Source organism: Typopeltis vanoorti, chromosome 6 (genome assembly GCF_054136105.1).
Source record: "Typopeltis vanoorti isolate ZY-2024b chromosome 6, IOZ_Tvanoo_1.0, whole genome shotgun sequence".
Lineage (NCBI taxonomy): Eukaryota > Metazoa > Arthropoda > Arachnida > Uropygi > Thelyphonidae > Typopeltis > Typopeltis vanoorti.
In genome coordinates, this window is record NC_143554.1 from 74,211,415 (window position 1) to 74,229,375 (window position 17,961).

Here is a 17,961-nt window from a genome sequence, read left to right on the forward strand (position 1 = left end):
AAATGTTACCTACATGGACAACACTTTAATATTTTGAGGAATTAAAAAAAAATAATAATAAGAAGTAATCCAAGGAATGATTTAAAATTCCTTGGATTACTTGTATGAATTAAATGTTGGTAAAATGTATCCAGGTCAAGGTGGATGCATAGTGCTCGGTGTTGATAGCTAGCATCCTTCAATATCTGCATAAAAAAAATTACTTACAGTATTTTTCCTTATTTATTATTTTTTTCCCCAAAAAAATTGAAGTACTTTTTAGCCTTCATTTTTGCAACTATTATTGATCACAGAGAGCTATTCTGCAATACATTATATTCATATGCAGTCTTGAATCATAATAGTAATCATATAAAGAAGTATATAAGGAAGATGAGATGAGATAAAGAAGTATATATGAAAAAGTTTTAATCCAAAATGCTTTTTTAATATTACTCCCACCCATGAAAGGTTCTAAACCTATAGTATATTATTATTGCGAGTAGGATAAACATTTTTTATTTGTATTTTATTTATATATATAATTTTTTGAAAAATTATCTGGAGACCAAACATGGAACTCTTTTGAAGCCACTTCAAAATTTTCAAGTTACACACACACACACACACACCTTTATTTGCTTTGCTTATATAAATAGTTTGCTTTCTGCGCCCAATGATTGCATTATAAACAGATGTTACTATTTTTTTTCTGCAAGTGAAAATTTGAAACAGGATGTTAGGACAAATGTATTTAGTTAGATACTGAGTTTAGTACTACAATAAAACAATAAAAATGGTCATAAAAACATAAACAATTCAGCAGTATCGAGACTGTAAATGTCTCTATACTGTATTTAATGATACAATAAAGCTTACATGCTTTTCTTGATTCTGCAGTATAGTGTTTGTTGGGAATGTTTTTTTTTTAATAGTATAGGAACATTTTCATTCCAATCTTCAGAAAAAATAGATGTAGTAAGTAAAAATCTGTTTAATCCTGAATAAAAATGAATCCCTCTATGGTGCATTATAAGAAGTGAATTGTACCTGTTTATTCCAACAGGTACAATTCACTTCTTATATAACAAAAAGACTATCATATATATATATATATATATATATATATATATATATATATATATATATATATATATATATATATATATATATATATATACTGTATATATATCATATATCATTCATTAGACAGAAGAGCTGCTGACAAAATATATATATATATATATATATATATATATATATATATATATATATATATATATAATAAAATAAATATTATTTCACCCTCCATGGAGTTGGCAGACTCGTCATGGGAGGTTCATTCAACTGACAACGTATTTATCTTACTGAATCTTAAAATCTTTAACACTCCCTGCATTAACAACATATTCCAGAAATGTGTTCCATTCACTCACCATTCTCTTTGTAAATTTAACAATTCTCTATGTAAAAAATGATACCTCACATCCTTCTTTATAACATTCTTACAAAACTTCCAGGCATGGCCTCTGGTTCTTCCCCTCTCACTTTTTACTCTTTTTATAATTCCCCTCTGGATTAATATGATAAAATCCCCTCTCTAACTTAAATATCTCTATCACATCACCTCTTTTTCTCCTATCCACCAAACTGCAATCCACCTTCTTTCAACCTCTCTCCATAGGCAACATTCCAGAGTCCTGATATTGTCTTAGTCAATCATCTCAACCCACTCCAATGTTTCACTTCACAGTGAAAACCAAGTGACCAAATCTGAGCACAGTAGTTCAAGTGTGATCTGACCAGTTCTTTATACAGTGCCACATCCACTGTTAGTGTACTTCTTATCATAGTGGGACTATGATGTGCAGTCTTTGCAATACTTGCAGTATTGCAAAGACTGCCCTCTAAACTCGAGTCTACTGTCAACCATCACTCCCAAATCTAGAATCTGATCAACTTGCTGCAGTACAGTACCCTCATAACAAATTTAGTTTAATCCTTTATCCAAGTGTGAGAAAACAAAGTTTGCGCCTGAAAGTATCTTCAGGACTGGGGTAAGGTGGTACAACACCAGGGCAACTCCTTGCAAAGGTGGAGCAAGCTACCAACTCCTATCTCAATATCTCCCATAATGCAAAACACATTTCCTTGCAGATATGTCTAATGTTATGCATTAAGGGAAGGGCCACTACCCAGACTAGTTTCGACCTTTATTAAGGTAGAATGGGAGTTCATGTCTCTCATCATTGGCCTTTGGAGAATAAAGCGTGCTGAGGGTCAGCAGACAGAGAGGAGTAAGATGTAAGATAGAGTAGGATAGTAGGAGGTAAAAGAGGCCTCAGTCAACCTGTTTAGCCGTATTAGGCTAATTGGTCTGTAATACATAACCTCCATTTATCTGTTCCGAAAAAAAAAAAGGTTAAACATAGACTTTTGTCTAGGGTTCGCATATGATTTTATCCAAATTAATAATTTACTTAGAAGATCTTTTTGTGTTACTAAATATAATATCCTTATTTGTATTCCGGGTAATTAAATTTTACTGCTGTTATCGAGAAACTGAGGACTTATGGTCCAGGCTAAATATATGAATTGATCATAGAGGTCGAACTTAAGGTCCGGAAAGAAAAAATAAAAAAAAAGGATTTTTTTTTTTTTTTGAATACATTTAAAATATAAATTTTATTATTTAAATTTAAAAAAATTCAAATAATAAAATAACAGGACTTAAGGTCTGGTGAGTTGAAATGAATAGGGACTTATAGACCTGGTACCATTGGGACTTAGAATGGGGTAGAGACTGGCCCGGGAGATGCCGCTCGCGAGGAGCAGCATCGCCTCACTGTAAGCCTTCGCAGCCCGGGTTCTCAGCTCTACCCCCCTTATTTGGAGTAAAAGAAACCTTGCCAGCGAAAGCTTTGTGGCCAGGGAAGACAGAGTGGTTATTCTTTTTCTTAGGGGGGGGTTTGGTGGGGTTTTGTGGGTTCTAAAGAGATATACAGGGCTTGATGCGTCCCTGTATAAGAAAGCATATTGTCGGTGGTTTGCAGTATTGATTCACAAATTTAAAATCTCCTGGTAAGTGCCTTTCTTGTGCAAGAAATTTGGGTAGGTAGAAAAAGAAACCTTTCCTTATTCTTGCATACATTAAATTTGCGTCTTGTACCTCGGATTTTTTCCGTACCTTCCAAATGTGATATTTTAACACGTTGATTAGGAAGATAGCGAACTTTTGGGTTTTTTGGACTGGTGGGGGGAATTGTAGCCGTACGACCTCTTCTACTGTCAGCATGATGATTCCCAATGCTGTGCTGAGTCTCCGCCAGATGCTTTGGGCTGGTGGGCAAAAATAAAAGAAATGGTCCACCGTTTCCACGTCCCGGCAGACATCGCAGAAGGGGTTCCACAGGCTAGGTACATACTGGGATTTCGCCTGTTTCACCGGGAGCCGCCCTTAGGCTATTCTCCAGGCTAGATCTCGATGAAAAGGCTGTCCCCAGCTGTTTTTGATATTTCTGAAGAGAATTTCATTATTTGTCCTGAGATTGGGTGTATCATGCCTGGAAAGTTGGAAGAAATCCTGGTATACTGCTTTGGGTTTGTGTGTGAGGATTGCTATTCCTCTGTCTCTGAGTGTTGTGATCGATTTAACTAATGTACGGTACCACTTGGGCACCCCCCCCTTGAGCGGGGTCCAGCATAGTCCGTGATCCCAAAGAGGGGGAGGAAAAGTCCTATAAAGTATCTAATTAGCAGGTCAGAAATGTGGTTGGAGTTTAAGGCCTTCCGTACGGTTTTGAACGTGTTTTCTTGTAGCAAGCTCTTTTGTGATCGGGCAGAGCGTAACCCCTTCTTCCTGTTTGAGTTGTAGGTATTCTTTCTTTACTTCGTGTTTTCTCCCATTCCAGAAGAAATCAATGAGTTCTTTTGATAATTTATTTTCTTGTGACAGTGTGATGCCTGTGATGTTGACAGTGTGCATCAGCATTGGGGTGACGATTGTTCTTATTACTGTCGCTCTGCCATAAAAGGAGAAAAAGGTTGGTTTGAACAGCCTTATCCTGTCCCTGCTTGTCTCCTGCAATTTTTGGATTGGTAGTGCTAGGGTGTCTGAAAAAGGCACGGCTAGTATTGTTAGGAGCTGCGTCTGTAGCGTTAAACCATAGGGAAGTCCAATGCTATGGAAATTTCCAAAACTTTTGATTTTAGTTTTTTGTGCATTAACGCGAAGACCACTGACTATGCTGAACTTTTGCATCATGTGCAGATAGATATAGATGGACTCAGAATCTCTGAGTGTGGCCACTACATCGTCCGCATATGCTACTATTTTGCATTGTCTGGAGACTTGGGGCAGTGGAATACCATTAATTGCGGGGGTGTTATCAATTCTTTTGATTAGGGGTTCTAATACTAGGGAGAAGAGGAGGGGGCTTAGCGGGCAGCCTTGCCTAACCCCTCTCTTTATGGATTGGTTCTGTCAGAAACCCATTAATAGATAGTTGGGTCGTGGCTTCCGCATACATGTTTTTAATTGTACACTGAAGTCTCGGGCCCACGCCTGTTTTTTGGAGGATGTTCTGCAAGTACCTGTGGTTGACGCTGTCAAACGCTTTCTCCAGGTCGGTGGAGAGAAGTGCCAGGGGGTATTTTTTTTCCTTAGCCAGTCTGATCAAGTCTCTTAACAAGAAGAGATTGAGTTCCATAGATCTACCGGGGATCCCATAGACCTGTGAGCTTGTTATTATATTTTCGATACCGCCCTTAAGGCGTATGCAGATAATTTTTGCAAAGATCTTATAGTCTAAATTGGTTAAGGAGATTGAACGCCAGTTATTCGACAAAGTCTGATCTCGGTCTTTCTTGGGGATAAATATGGTATAGCTCTTAATGAATTCCTCGGGGATGTTTCCCGAAGTGAGGAATTCGTTAAAGATGTTTATTAATGCTGCCACTGCAAATTCCCAGATAGATCTATAGAATTCTATCCCCAGTCCGTCTGGCCCTGGGGTCTTCTTTGTTTTCATCGTTTTGCACGTAGCCTTTATTTCGGCTGCAGTTATCGGCCTGTCATGCACGGCACTAAGATGATCGGGAAAACGTGTTGCGTCCCACTCACTGAAGTCATCTGTGCCCAGCTGGTCAGAGAAGATGCCGATATACTGCTGATGAAAGTGACAGAGTATTTCATGGGTTGAGTGTAGAATCTGGCCCTCCTCTTCGATCTGGTAAATCGTTTTCTCGTCATTAGCCGCCACCCGTTGTTGGTTGTAGAATGCGGCGGAAGGTGTTTCCAAATTTCTGAGATAGAGTCTCGTTCGAAAATCGAGGTCCTCAACTCTACTCTGCCGCTCTTGCTGCAGCTCTATTTCTACTTGCCTGATAAGATGTCCGCAGGGAACTCTGCTCCATTCGTTTGTCCGGTACCAGCTGAGTTCCCTGTAGAGATCCCTCAGCCGTTTGCGTTGTTGGTAGGCCCTTTCATGCCCGCATTTTTGGAACAGTTCCCTAGCCTGCCACTTGAAGCTCAGCCAGTTTTCCCAGTCCCAGTTGGTGTTTGTCCATCTATCACAGAGGTTCTGTAGTAGATGGACGCTAAAAAGACTGGGAAAGGTGGGAGGAAGCCTCCAAGGACCTCTGGCTGTTTCCATAACCTCTGGGAGCGTGATTTTGAGTATGACCATTTTGTGGTCGGTTGTCATGTTGTGCACTGAGGTGTGACGTATCCTCTGAACATATTGTTCCAAGTTTTGGGACATGTACTCCCTGTCTAGTCTTGTCGCTATCTCGCGGCACCACGTAGTTTCTACTTTGGAGGGGTTATTCCGCCTCCAGATATCGACGAGATCAAAATTTATACAGCATCGTTTTAAAGCGTCAGTGCCGCCAGTTCCGGTGTTTGCATTCCCACCGATTTTGTCTAGACATGTGTCTTCCACACAGTTCCAGTCTCCTGCAACTATTAGGTGTTCTGCTCCCAGGAGATAGTTTTCAAGGGCAGAGAAGAGACCAATTCTGTGGTATGGATTGTTTGGGGTGTAAACTGCAGCAAGTCGGATGGTACGGCCACCGTACTTCCAGTCCACCGTTACTAGGCGTCCTGTGGCATCTTTTTGGACATTGAAGAACCCCCCCCCCGCGATTGGGGGGCGAATTAGTATCCCCACCCCTCGCGAGTGGGCGTCCCCGAAGCACCAGTAGCTGGTGACCAGATAGCTTCTTGAGAAGTTCTCCACGTCCCAGTGCTTATAGAAATGGGTTTCTTGTATCAGGAGGATATTGATTTTGTGTGTTAACATTAGCCTCCAGACAGCGCTTTGCGCAAAGGGGTTGCGTAGTCCGTTAGTGTTTAAGGTTGCGATTTTAACTTCCATGTTGGTGTGAGTATGAGGGGGGGGCGCTATCTGTTGGTTGTTCTATGCAGGCCAGTTCAGGTTCCTCGTCGGTGCTTAAACCAACGAGGAACACATTCAGCACCCGAGTCAATGACGAGCCTGTTTGGGGAGTCCCTCTCCCCTTCGTCTTCAGAGTCCATTTCGTGGACTTCTGGTTCTGCCGGTTGATCCCTTACTGGGGGTAGGCTCTCTAGCATTGTTACGTCATTGTCGAGGGGCTTTGTGCCTATTGTTTGACGTCGACCTGTAGTGTGGGTATACTCTGTCTCGTCCTCCGATGACATCAGGCTGCTTTGTTTCGCTTTTTTCTTTTCTTTTGATTCCGTTTCTCTTGTGTGCTTTGTTGGGGCGCTGGGTGTGACTTCTTCCTCTTTCCTGCGCGTTTCATGGTTTGCCACCTTGATGCTGGCGATGTTGTCCTGCGTGTGGCGGCTTGCCTTGGGTATCTTTTGGGTTTTTGTGGAGGTTGTGTTTTCCGTTTGAGGTCTCTTCAGTGAGAGCCAGGCCCAAGTGGAGATACCAGGCAGAAGCATTAGCAAGGTCATCTCTACCTATCGGAGTTGCCAAATGGTGTGCCACCCTTTTTTTTAAGAAATTACTCTGGATTTAGAGAAAGATGTTGAAAGTTTATTTTTCACTTGGTTAGAGTATAACAAATTTAGTTTAATCCTTTATCCAAGTGTGAGCAAACAAAGTTTGCGCCTGAAAGTATCGTCAGGACTGGGGTAAGGTGGTACAACACCAGGGCAACTTCTTGCAAAGGTGGAGCAAGCTACCAACACTCCTATCTCAGTATCTCCCATAATGCAAAACACATTTCCTTGCAGATATGTCTAATTATGGGAGATACTGAGATAGGAGTGTTGGTGCTTGCTTCACCTTTGCAAGGAGTTGCCCTGGTATTGTACCACCTTACCCCAGTCCTGAAGATACTTTCAGGCGCAAACTTTGTTTGCTCACACTTGGATAAAGGATTAAACTAAATTTGTTATACTCTAACCAAGTGAAAAATAAACTTTCAACATCTTTCTCTAAATCCAGAGTAATTTATTAAAAAAGGGCGGCACACCATTTGGCAACTCCTATAGGTAGAGATGACCTGCTAATGCTTCTGCCTGATATCTCCACTTGGGCCTGGCTCCCACTGAAGAGACCTCAATAAAGGTTGAAACTAGTCTGGGTAGTGGCCCTTCCCTTAATGCATAACATTAGACATATCCGCAAGGAATGTGTTTTGCATTATAGGAGATACTGAGATAGGAGTGTTGGTAGCTTGCTCCACCTTTGCAACGAGTTTCCCTGGTGTTGCACCACCTTACCCCAGTCCTGAAGATACTTTCAGGTGCAAACTTTGTTTGCTCACACTTGGATAAAGGATTAAACTAAATTTGTTATTCTCTAACCAAGTGAAAAATAAACTTTTTACAGTACCATCAATATAGTATACAGCTTTATATTTCTGTAGTCCAAAATGTAACGCCTTGCACTTATTAATATTAAAACTGCAATCCACTTCTTTGTCTAAATCAAAAGTCTGTTCAAATCTTCATGAAGGGAATTAACATAAGCAATGCTACTTATAATTCTCCCCAACTTACATTATCAGCAAACAACTGAAGATCCCAACTCAGTTCACAAGATATATCATTTACAAACAAATTAAACAGCAGAGACCCAAGAACAGAACCCTGGGGTATGCAGCTGGTTACCTTTTTTTTTTTTTTTTTAAGACACTGTGCTATCATACACAACTCGTTTAGAGAGCCAATTGTCTATCCAATATATTATTCATTCCCATCTTCTGCAATTTTTATACCAGCTTATGTGGTTATCTATTGAATGCTTTTGGAAATTCCAAGAATATTACTGTATATAATTCTCTATTATCTTTTATGGTAGGGTAACACTTGTTACCTTATCATAAAATGCAAGTTAATTGCTAAAACAAGACCTACCCTTTACAAATCCATGCTGACCATCATAAAGAATACTATGTCCATTAACCGAATCTTGTATTCCGTTCCTAACCAATCTCTCCAACACCTTGACTACAGCTGCAGTTATCCATTCCATACGGGTACATAATTGGAAACTTTTGTCCTAAAATCATGCTTGTGGAGTGGTACTATTTTTCCTTCTTTCCACTCTTGGTAACCTTACTAACTGCAAGATTTTCATTAAATAACCAGATCAAGGGCATAACTGTTATGAACATTCCTTAAAAATATGTGTTGATATGTCATCCATTCCCACATCCTTATTAACATTTAACCCAGTCAGCACGTTATACACCTCTGATTCTTTCACTTCCAATACTCCTAATACTTGTCTCCCTTCTACATGTTGCATTGCACCATTTACACCAGTATGATACACACTGATAAAGTGGTCATTCAATAATTCCACTATATCCTTTGCAATGGTCACTGTGTTTCCATGACTCCACCAGCACACCAGTATGATATACACTGATAAAGTGTATATCATACTGGTATAAGTGTATATCAATAATTCCAGTTTATCCTTTGCAATGGTCACTCTGTTGCCATGATTATCCATCAGCATCAACCTGCCATAATTATTTTTCCTCTTGCTTGCCATATAGCAGAAGAATTCCCTTGTCCTGACTAGCCAATCTCCTCTCCTACTGCCTTCTTCCATGCTCATCACATTCCTAGCCTGCAGTTTATACTCTTCATGAATCTGATCTTCACCAACTGTTTTATACCTCCTTCATAATCTTTTGTTTTCCAACACTCTACTTTTACAACTTTTATAACTTACTACTTTTTAGTAGTAACTTTTTCTTGTTTCTCCACTTCTCAAACAAGTACCTCGTGATCATTCTCACAAACTGGCAGCAGTGTTAATAAATCATTAACAACACCAGATTCCAAACACTAAAGCTTCTTGTTGCTTTAGTCACATGCTGCTTAAGATATTTATCCCTCAGAAATTTAACAAACTCGCTCTCCTTGTCCCAGTATACTATCTCTTCCTTCCATTCTATATTCCTCGAGATACAATTTTCCTAAATATTTCACAATCATTAGTATTTTCTATATTCCCTGGCCTATAACAGCATCCTATCAGATATACTCGTCTTTAATTTCACACAACACAGATTCAAAATCTGCACATGTACTGTTCAACTCCCACAGTTAGTGGACACAATTCCTTTGCAATCATTAACAGTATTCCCCTTCCTATTTCACCTTCCTATCCTTCCAGAAAATTATACATCCTTCTTTTTCTATTCTCAACATCGCATTATCCTCAGACAACCATGTTCCACTTGTAATGATTATATTTCAGCATACTAACATGCAACAAGTTCTGCTCTCTTATTTTGAATACTTAGACATAATCCCTGTGTCTTTTAGTGCCATTCTACCAGCACTAACATTCTCTGCTCTAGCCACTGTACCACACTTCTTTCTTTGGTCAGACCATTTCCCTGATCCTGACTGCCATTCATACCTGTCTCATCCTTACCTTTATACATTCCATCACCTTGCTTTGCCACAACCACATCTTCAACCATGTATCCATCTTCCTCCTGTTGTACAACCCATTTGACTGTACTCTCCTGCTTCACAAGTACCTTTTGACTGTTAACTTCTTGATTTTGTGCCTACTCAGAAAACAATAGCCTTTCTAAATGCCCAACACCAAACCCATTCAAATGCAGTCCATCAACTTTAAACCATTCCAACTTTCCTTCAAATTCACTCCACAGATTCACAAACTGAACCCTTTGCTGCGCACAACTCAGTCATCTTGCTGTTCATTATATCTGCTCTCCTTCTCAGTTCCAAAAAATACTAGACCCTTTTTTTGCTCAATTCTGGTTACTTCATCTGACTCAGAGCCAGGTTTCACTAATGCCAGTTATCTTAGATCACAGTGTATTCACCAAGGCAACAAAAACTCAACCTCTGCTCCTGATGCCCATAGTATTTGTGTATAAACATAAGTTACCTCCTGGCTCTTGCATATACTTGCTTGTGTAGTCTGCTTGGCTTGTGGGAAACTTTTTCTTCCTTCCCCCTTACTCAAAAAGCTTGAAACCAAAGTGTACAGGTCCAACCCATCACCAGATTCATAGCCATACTGATTGACATTCTTATCACTATAACATTTACATATCTTTATTATACTTATACATTGCCACTGTTCCTCTCTTCCTGTGGTCCGGTTTCACTGACTACACAAGCAAGTATATGCAAGAGCCAGGAGGTAACTTATGTTTATACACAAATACTATGGGCATCAGGAGCAGAGGTTGAGTTTTTGTTGCCTTGGTGAATACACTGTGATCTAAGATAACTGGAATTAGTGAAACCTGGCTCTGAGTCAGATGAAGTAACCTCAATAAATGATTTTCCAGACTCCTGATGCCAAATCCATTCAAGTGCAGGCCATATCTTTTATACAAGTCTTTTCTACCATGAAACTCACCCCCCCCCCACACACACACCCAAAAACTCTCACCTATTTCTTTTACATAGCAGTGAATCAAATCATTTGCCATCTTAGCCCTTCTTGATTCAGTACTCTATCATCTTGGTAATAAAATACCAATTTTTACTCTCTCACTCTTATTTCTTGCTCTTCTAGCAATGCTTTCATGTTCTCTCTCATACTGTATTTATCACTACTTAAATCATTTGTTCCTATGAGCACTATCATCTCTTTTACTTTTTTTTTTCTGTTTCCCAGTTGCATTTGTTACATCACTAATTTTTCACTCCCAGGAAAAAAAAAAAAAAAAAAAAAAAACTTGTAGCCATAGTTCATATTATATTCCTATTCAACAATTGAGCATATTGTAATGTGTAATATATATATATTAAATTTATGATTGTACTGCTTCTTTGCAGAATCTTTTGGATATGAAGGAAGTTGAACATATTGAAAACTTAATAAATTCTGTTATTCAAAAAGGTGTCACAGTCAAGAGAGATGTAATGCCATTAAATCAAGTTCTTGCAACCTATCCAAATATCATAAAGAGTGAAGAAATGGTAATATATGCTTTGACCTTGAATATGCAATTTGTTAGCTTTTTATGTTGAAATTTGTTTGTTGAAATTAAACTAGTTATTTATAAATGCAAGCTCACTTAAAGAATTATAGTTCTTACAGTTCAGTCTATCTTTCTTTGAACTTGTAAGTCACTTTTTTTAATAATTTTAGATGTTACTTTCGTCTGCGCGGTTAGCCTAGTGGCTATGTGCTTCGCAACCATATGACTGGGGAAGAAGTGTTCTAGGTTCGATTCCCGTCAGTGATATGAGGAGCTGAAGGATCTTACTCAGCCATAGCCAAGTTAGCCGGTCTTGGGCAGTAGGGTTTTTTCCCCAGTTTATCCTGGGGTTTTTCATCTGCAAAGCAGACAAACTGGCCTTTAGAACTCAACACTACAGACATAGGATACACCGGGACGTAGGGCTGACCACGTTATCCTGTGAATGGCTTGAGGTCCGATGATTAATAAACCCTCGACACTGCAAGGTAAAAGAGGGAAAGGAAGATGAGATGAGATGTTACTTTCTTCAGAATTAAATGTTGATTAGATCAATGTTTCAGATCAAGATGTAGTGCTGCATTTGACTTTTTAAGATTGATTTTTACTATATTCTCCTAGGTTTGTTTTGTTTTGTTGATTGCATTGCTTTTTCCTCTCCCTCCTAAATTGTTCTTTTGTTGAAAAATTAATGAAAATCACATCTATAAATAGTTCTTAATGAGATTAAGAATACACAAATTACATGTCCAGCCCTTTGCCAAATAAAACATATAAGCTCATTTTAAAATATTTCACATATGTGAAGTATTATTTACACATACTTGTTCTTGATTTTTGAGCATGTCTTTAGTTTGAGAGTTGAATGTTTACTGTTGCATAGAATTTCCACATTTTATGCTTACAGTTTCAACTGGTAATGTGTTATCAGCCTGTTTAGCACTACTCGTTGTTGCTTGTTTGTTGATGAAAATCTTTTAATATTATATTAATAATAAGAAAATAAAACAAGAAGGGTCTTATAAATTCTGTTGTTATTCATAAGTGTATCTTTGGATTCATTTATGATACATGAATGTCCAGAGAACTTGAAATAGGAAGTAACCACTACATAGTGGTAAGCAGGATAAAAACTAGTATTCCATTGACAAACAGCATACTGAAGTTTTGAAAATATGTTGTACAACTGATTATGAACTGTAAACTCAAATATATAAGGTTTGGTTCTTAGAGAATAAATCTTAGAGAACAAAATGTAATTTAAAAAAGAAAAAATGATTGGACTCAGCCAAGGAAGCATGCAGTTGAGTTTCTGCAAAGGGAAAATCTGGTCTTGAAAATTCCTTTTTTAACTGAATCCAGATTCTTCTTCCTCAAATCTAGTTTCTACAGTTTATCTCAGTCTCTTCTCAAGTATATTTATGTACTTAGAACACTCATAAGGAAGATTCCTATAATTTGTAATTTTTGCATTTGGTTTTATTACTTTTTCTTTTTTTATAGATGGGTGGGTACTCTGAGAACTGTACTTGAATATTCTGGAATTCAGCCTTCTGAATTTGGCATTTTAGCCTTTCTAAAATGTTTATACTGCCATAATGGTTAGTGCGAGTCTCCTGCAGTGCATCTTCTGACTCCAGGGATATACTCATATAATAATAATTAAGCATTTCTGGCTGAATTATCATATGCTCTATCAGATATTTCACATTCCACTTTTTTTTATAATCATCCTATACATGAGAGGTCCCAAGACCTATGGCACAACAATGCAATGTGTCAACAAATAGGTTAGAAGAAAAGAATTTGTTGATGTGTTTCTGGAAGATCTGAGATTTACAATCATTGGGGGGAAACAGTATGGAGAAGATAGTTCAAAAGAACTGAGGTTTTTGACAGCTTTTAGTATTTTGGATTTGTCTCCTATACTCAAAGGTACACATAATTGCATTTCTTCTAGATTTTTTTTTTACCACTGATTAATCACTACTTATCTTATGTAATAATATTTTGAAGTAATTACTGACATCCAGAACATCCTTATCTTTTAAAAAAAAAAAAAAAAAAATCAGCTAATACCTTTTATTTCCATATAGGGAGTAAGTGAGGCCGTTTTAGCCCTATCTAATTTTTGGAGACTGAGTGAGCAGTTCAATTTCCACTGGTAGTCAATCAGAGATAGTTGGCCCAAGGTTATCACTAATTAAACGGCACGCAGTGAAGAAGGCTCTAGAGAGTGCCGCCATCTCATGGTTCTTCCCTAACACAATATATATTTAATGTCTGAAATAGTGTGGGTTTTGCGATCGATTATCTTGAATTCACGGGGCGAAAAACCCACTTGCCGTGCCAGAGATCGACTAACTCGGGAACCGGTCGAAAAAAAGCTTAGAAAAATTTCCTCTAATCTCTGACTAGATTCAAAACAAAGGTCAAACAACAGTGGCATTTGCACCGTGGAGTGCAAACGCCATTTCCACAGAGCAACACAAGCTCTTATCTTTATATGATTATTAATCTTAATGTAATTCATAGACGTAATGAACTTGTTATACATGTAAATTACATATAGAAAAATAAAGCATTTAAAAAAAAATTGTATTTTACTATGAGTACCTCATCCCATGACATTGTCAGAGTTGAACACACAAAAAAAGCAGAAGGGCATGTGAAGTGAGAATGGAGAAACAACAAATGTTATAAAGTGCTTTTTTTCTGCTATTCTATGGCCAGTCATGTGTTATTATTATTAGGAATATAGCCAATGGGCAGTGGAGTGGAAGACTGGTTATAGGGACATAAAAGTGTATGTAAAGAGTAAAGAGATAATTTAAAAAGAAAAATTTATTGAATTAGAAATAAAAATTAAGTTATAACCTTTGCATAAAAACTGCATATATATATATATATATATATATATATATATAATGAATAGATTACTTGCATGAATATAAAAAAAAGTGAATACAAAGTGAATATAAAAATTGTATGTTAACAAGAATGAATAATAAATCAACCTATGAAAACGCCTGTGTGTGTGTGTGTGTTTGTGTGTATACATGCATATGAGTGTTTTATACACATACTGTTTGCATAAGAATACATATCCATTTTATGAACAAAGTTTGATTATTAGCAAGTGTTCAAAAGTCACAATTTCCCAGAATTTTAATGTTTTAAACCATCATTGCGATATAGATTGAATTGATTGCAAAGAGCATTCTTTGAAGAGTCTCTCAAATTTGAGAGACTTCTCTCTAATCTAACTGGAAAATCTCCTCAGATCTCATCTCTAAAGCGAAAGACCCCCCCCCCCCCAGTCTCCAGAGCTCTGACATCATGGTCAGGTTTGATGATGTTTCTCTGTTTCTCTCTTCACCATCGTTCCTTTAGATACAACTATTCATCTGTTCTTTAAAGATTTTCTGGCAGACATCTTTAAATTATTTGACTGTACGATGCACTCTGGATACTTTTACTCATAAGGTAATCTCTACAACAGGTGGAAAGTTGTGCCATGAGTTCTTCCTTGAAACCACTGTTTTGAATATCTCATCTCATGATATGAGCTGTAGTCATGAGATGACTACTGCTCCTGTCCCTCCACCTGGTTTTGTTATTTTGATGGTTTGCTTGCTATTTGGTCATATCCAAATGAAGAATTGAGACAGATTTTAGTTAAAATCAATCTTTACTCTAGAATAAATCTTGTTAGAAAAAGAAATAATGAAGTCTGTCCTTTTCTGGATTCATTGTAAAGAGGGAAATTGATGGCTCTCAGCTTTTCTGTTTATAAGAAGCTTACACTTTCAGGAAAATACATTCTCCAGTACTCAACTTACCTTATGAAACTTTCATAATTTCTACATTCAGCTTTGAAATAATGCTGGATCTAATACCCACTTTGCTTATACAATATTATATTATTTAATATTGCACAGCAAGCAAATTCCAAGTGAGCTAATAAGAAAGAATTGTGTTTGCAGAGCTTTCCTTTAGTGATAATAAACTATTTTCCATATTAAACTGCACATTACAAATTATATTTTGGTGTTCTTCCTCCTTATTTTGCACAAGCATGAACAAACAAAAGTTTGCAAAGTACACTACCTGGGGGGTTCTGTGCACTATGCTCAAATCTGGTCACCTGGTTTTAAGTTGACCAAAGCTTATGGGAATACACTCCCTGGCATTCATGAGTTGCCTTTGTGTGGACTACTTAAAAGACATAGGTGCCACCCAAGCATCTATGTATTCTCCTTTTATTAGTCCATTTTGATAAGGCTTCACTGGCCTGACAGCTGTTTTGAACTAGTTGGTTCTCTTAAGAGATCAGGCAGAAACCTTAAGAGAGCAAAAACTCTCGTTCAGTACTAGGAACTTGAATTGTCAGAGAAATGTATTTTTTGTAAGCAAACTCTGGGTCGATGCTTAAAAGTAATTACTAAAATAAAGAGCCAAAAGGCTTCAGTTCAGCAAGTGAAACCTTATCAAAAATGGACCAATAAAAGGCTGGTCAACTTAACTTATGAAACTTTCATAGTTACTACATTCGGCTTTGAAATAATGCTGGATCTAATATCCACTTTGCTTATATAATTTTGCATTGCCAAACTGAAGTCTTTTGGCTCTTTATTTTAGTAATATGGTAGTGTTTACAAATTATACATTGCTTAATTAAAAAAAAAAAAAAGTTTTTTCTTTGTTGCTGGCTCCTGCTACAGTGGGAACCTTCCAAGCGAGGCTAATTCTAAGTGCCTGGAATAAAATTATACTATTTTATTTCATTTTATTATAAATTTTGAAATGTCATACATGTTCATTTTTTCATTGAAAATGAACAACATGCATAATGGATTTTGCAGGCTTCTAAGTAAGCTGTTGAATAAATAGTAAAGTGATAGATCACTTTTCCTTAAAAACTGTCTTAGAAAGAAAATATACATATTTTTTACCTTATTGGATGAATCTGTTTGGCTAAATTATTGCTTGTGAAGATTAAATTGTATTTATGAAAGAGATATGAAATATAAATATATTTTTTTCTTTTTTACATTATGCATTTTACATTTATTTTATTTTATTATTTATTTTACTATATTATTTTACATTTACATTATGCAAAATTCTACAAACGGATAGAGGGGACAGCCATGGGTTCTCCACTCTCTCCACCCCTGGCCAACTTTTTTATGGAGACCTTTGAAGAAAAAGCCTTAAACTCAGTCCCACAAAAACCTACTTTTTGGCTACGCTATGTGAATGATGTGTTTGCTATTTGGCCACATGACTTAGATACACTCCACAACTTCTTAACACACTTAAACAATCAACACCCCAGAATCCAGTTCACCTTGGAAAAGGAAAACAACAACAGTCTCCCTTTCCTAGACACTCTGATTACACACCAGCCTGATGGATCCCTGGCTTTCTCTGTTTTACAGAAAATCAACCCTTAGGTAGATTCATTCACCAGCAAATCAACTCCTCCCTCACAACAATATGGGATTATAAAATCCTATATAACAGGGCTAAATTAATCTGTTCAGATAACAGTGCCCTAAGTTCAACAGTTATCTGAACTTAGGTCACTGTTATCTGAACTTAGGTTAGCCAATGGCTACAATCCCCCTCCCCACCAAACAAATTCCTTATATCTGGGGCACATCTGAAAAGCTACCAAAAATCCTAAAAAAAATATGACCTGACTACCTATTACAAACCATATAAGAAATTGGCATCCCTTATCCCTTCCACCAAAGACCAGCCACTTCCCCTAGGCCTACATGGAGTATAACAGGTCCCTTGCAGTTGTAAACTGTCCTACTATGGCTAAACAGGTAGGACAGCTAATATCAGGATATCTGAACACCAAGGCTACATCCAGTTTCACCAATACAGCCACCCAGGACTTGCTGACCATGCTCTTGATATCCACCACAGAATACGCTGAAAGAAAGCCATTTTACTACACTGCAGCAAATATAAGTATGAATAATTATTCCTGGAATCAGCCTCAGCTCTAAAAAAAATTCCCAAACTTCAACAAATTTGGGAATCTTGCATCCTAAGAACATCAGCCCAACAGCCAAGACAACCCAATTTAGCCTTCTAGGGGATATCTTTAGGACTCTAGGACAATCTTCAGTTGCCTTCATCAGCCTCATTTGCCTTCATCAGCCTCATTTGCTCGTTGTTAGTGCCTGTGTGTGCACATATCATATTTTTATGTTCCCAGAAGATGGCAATGTGACATTGCCAAAATATAGGAAGGTATTGATTAAAGTTTTTTAATTAATATTTTAGCATACGTTGTCATTTCCTGAAAAATTTAAAGTAATGTGTGCATATTTCACCCTAGATTTATCCAGAAAATGCTTCATTCATTACAATTGGCAATAATATGGATGCTCCATTTGCAGTGGAATTATGTTGTGGAACGTATGTTAATTTAGAATTTATTCATATACATTTTATTTTTTATAAAAAAGCATTTCTATAAACATCCAAGTCTTATGATTGAAAAAAAGAATATATATATTTTATTTGTTAAAA

At 37.3% G+C, this 17,961-nt stretch overlaps 1 protein-coding gene across 1 annotated transcript in view; it reads left to right on the forward strand.

Moving 5' to 3' along the window:
• LOC150105578 (alanine--tRNA ligase, cytoplasmic-like) overlaps positions 1–17,961 on the forward strand; it is a 270,365-nt gene that overhangs the window by 173,250 nt on the left and 79,154 nt on the right. The window contains exons 15-16 of the mRNA XM_090394928.1: positions 11,261–11,404; positions 17,768–17,847. Coding sequence (XP_090251054.1) covers positions 11,261–11,404; positions 17,768–17,847 — 224 coding nt within the window. The remainder of the gene's footprint in view (positions 1–11,260; positions 11,405–17,767; positions 17,848–17,961) is intronic.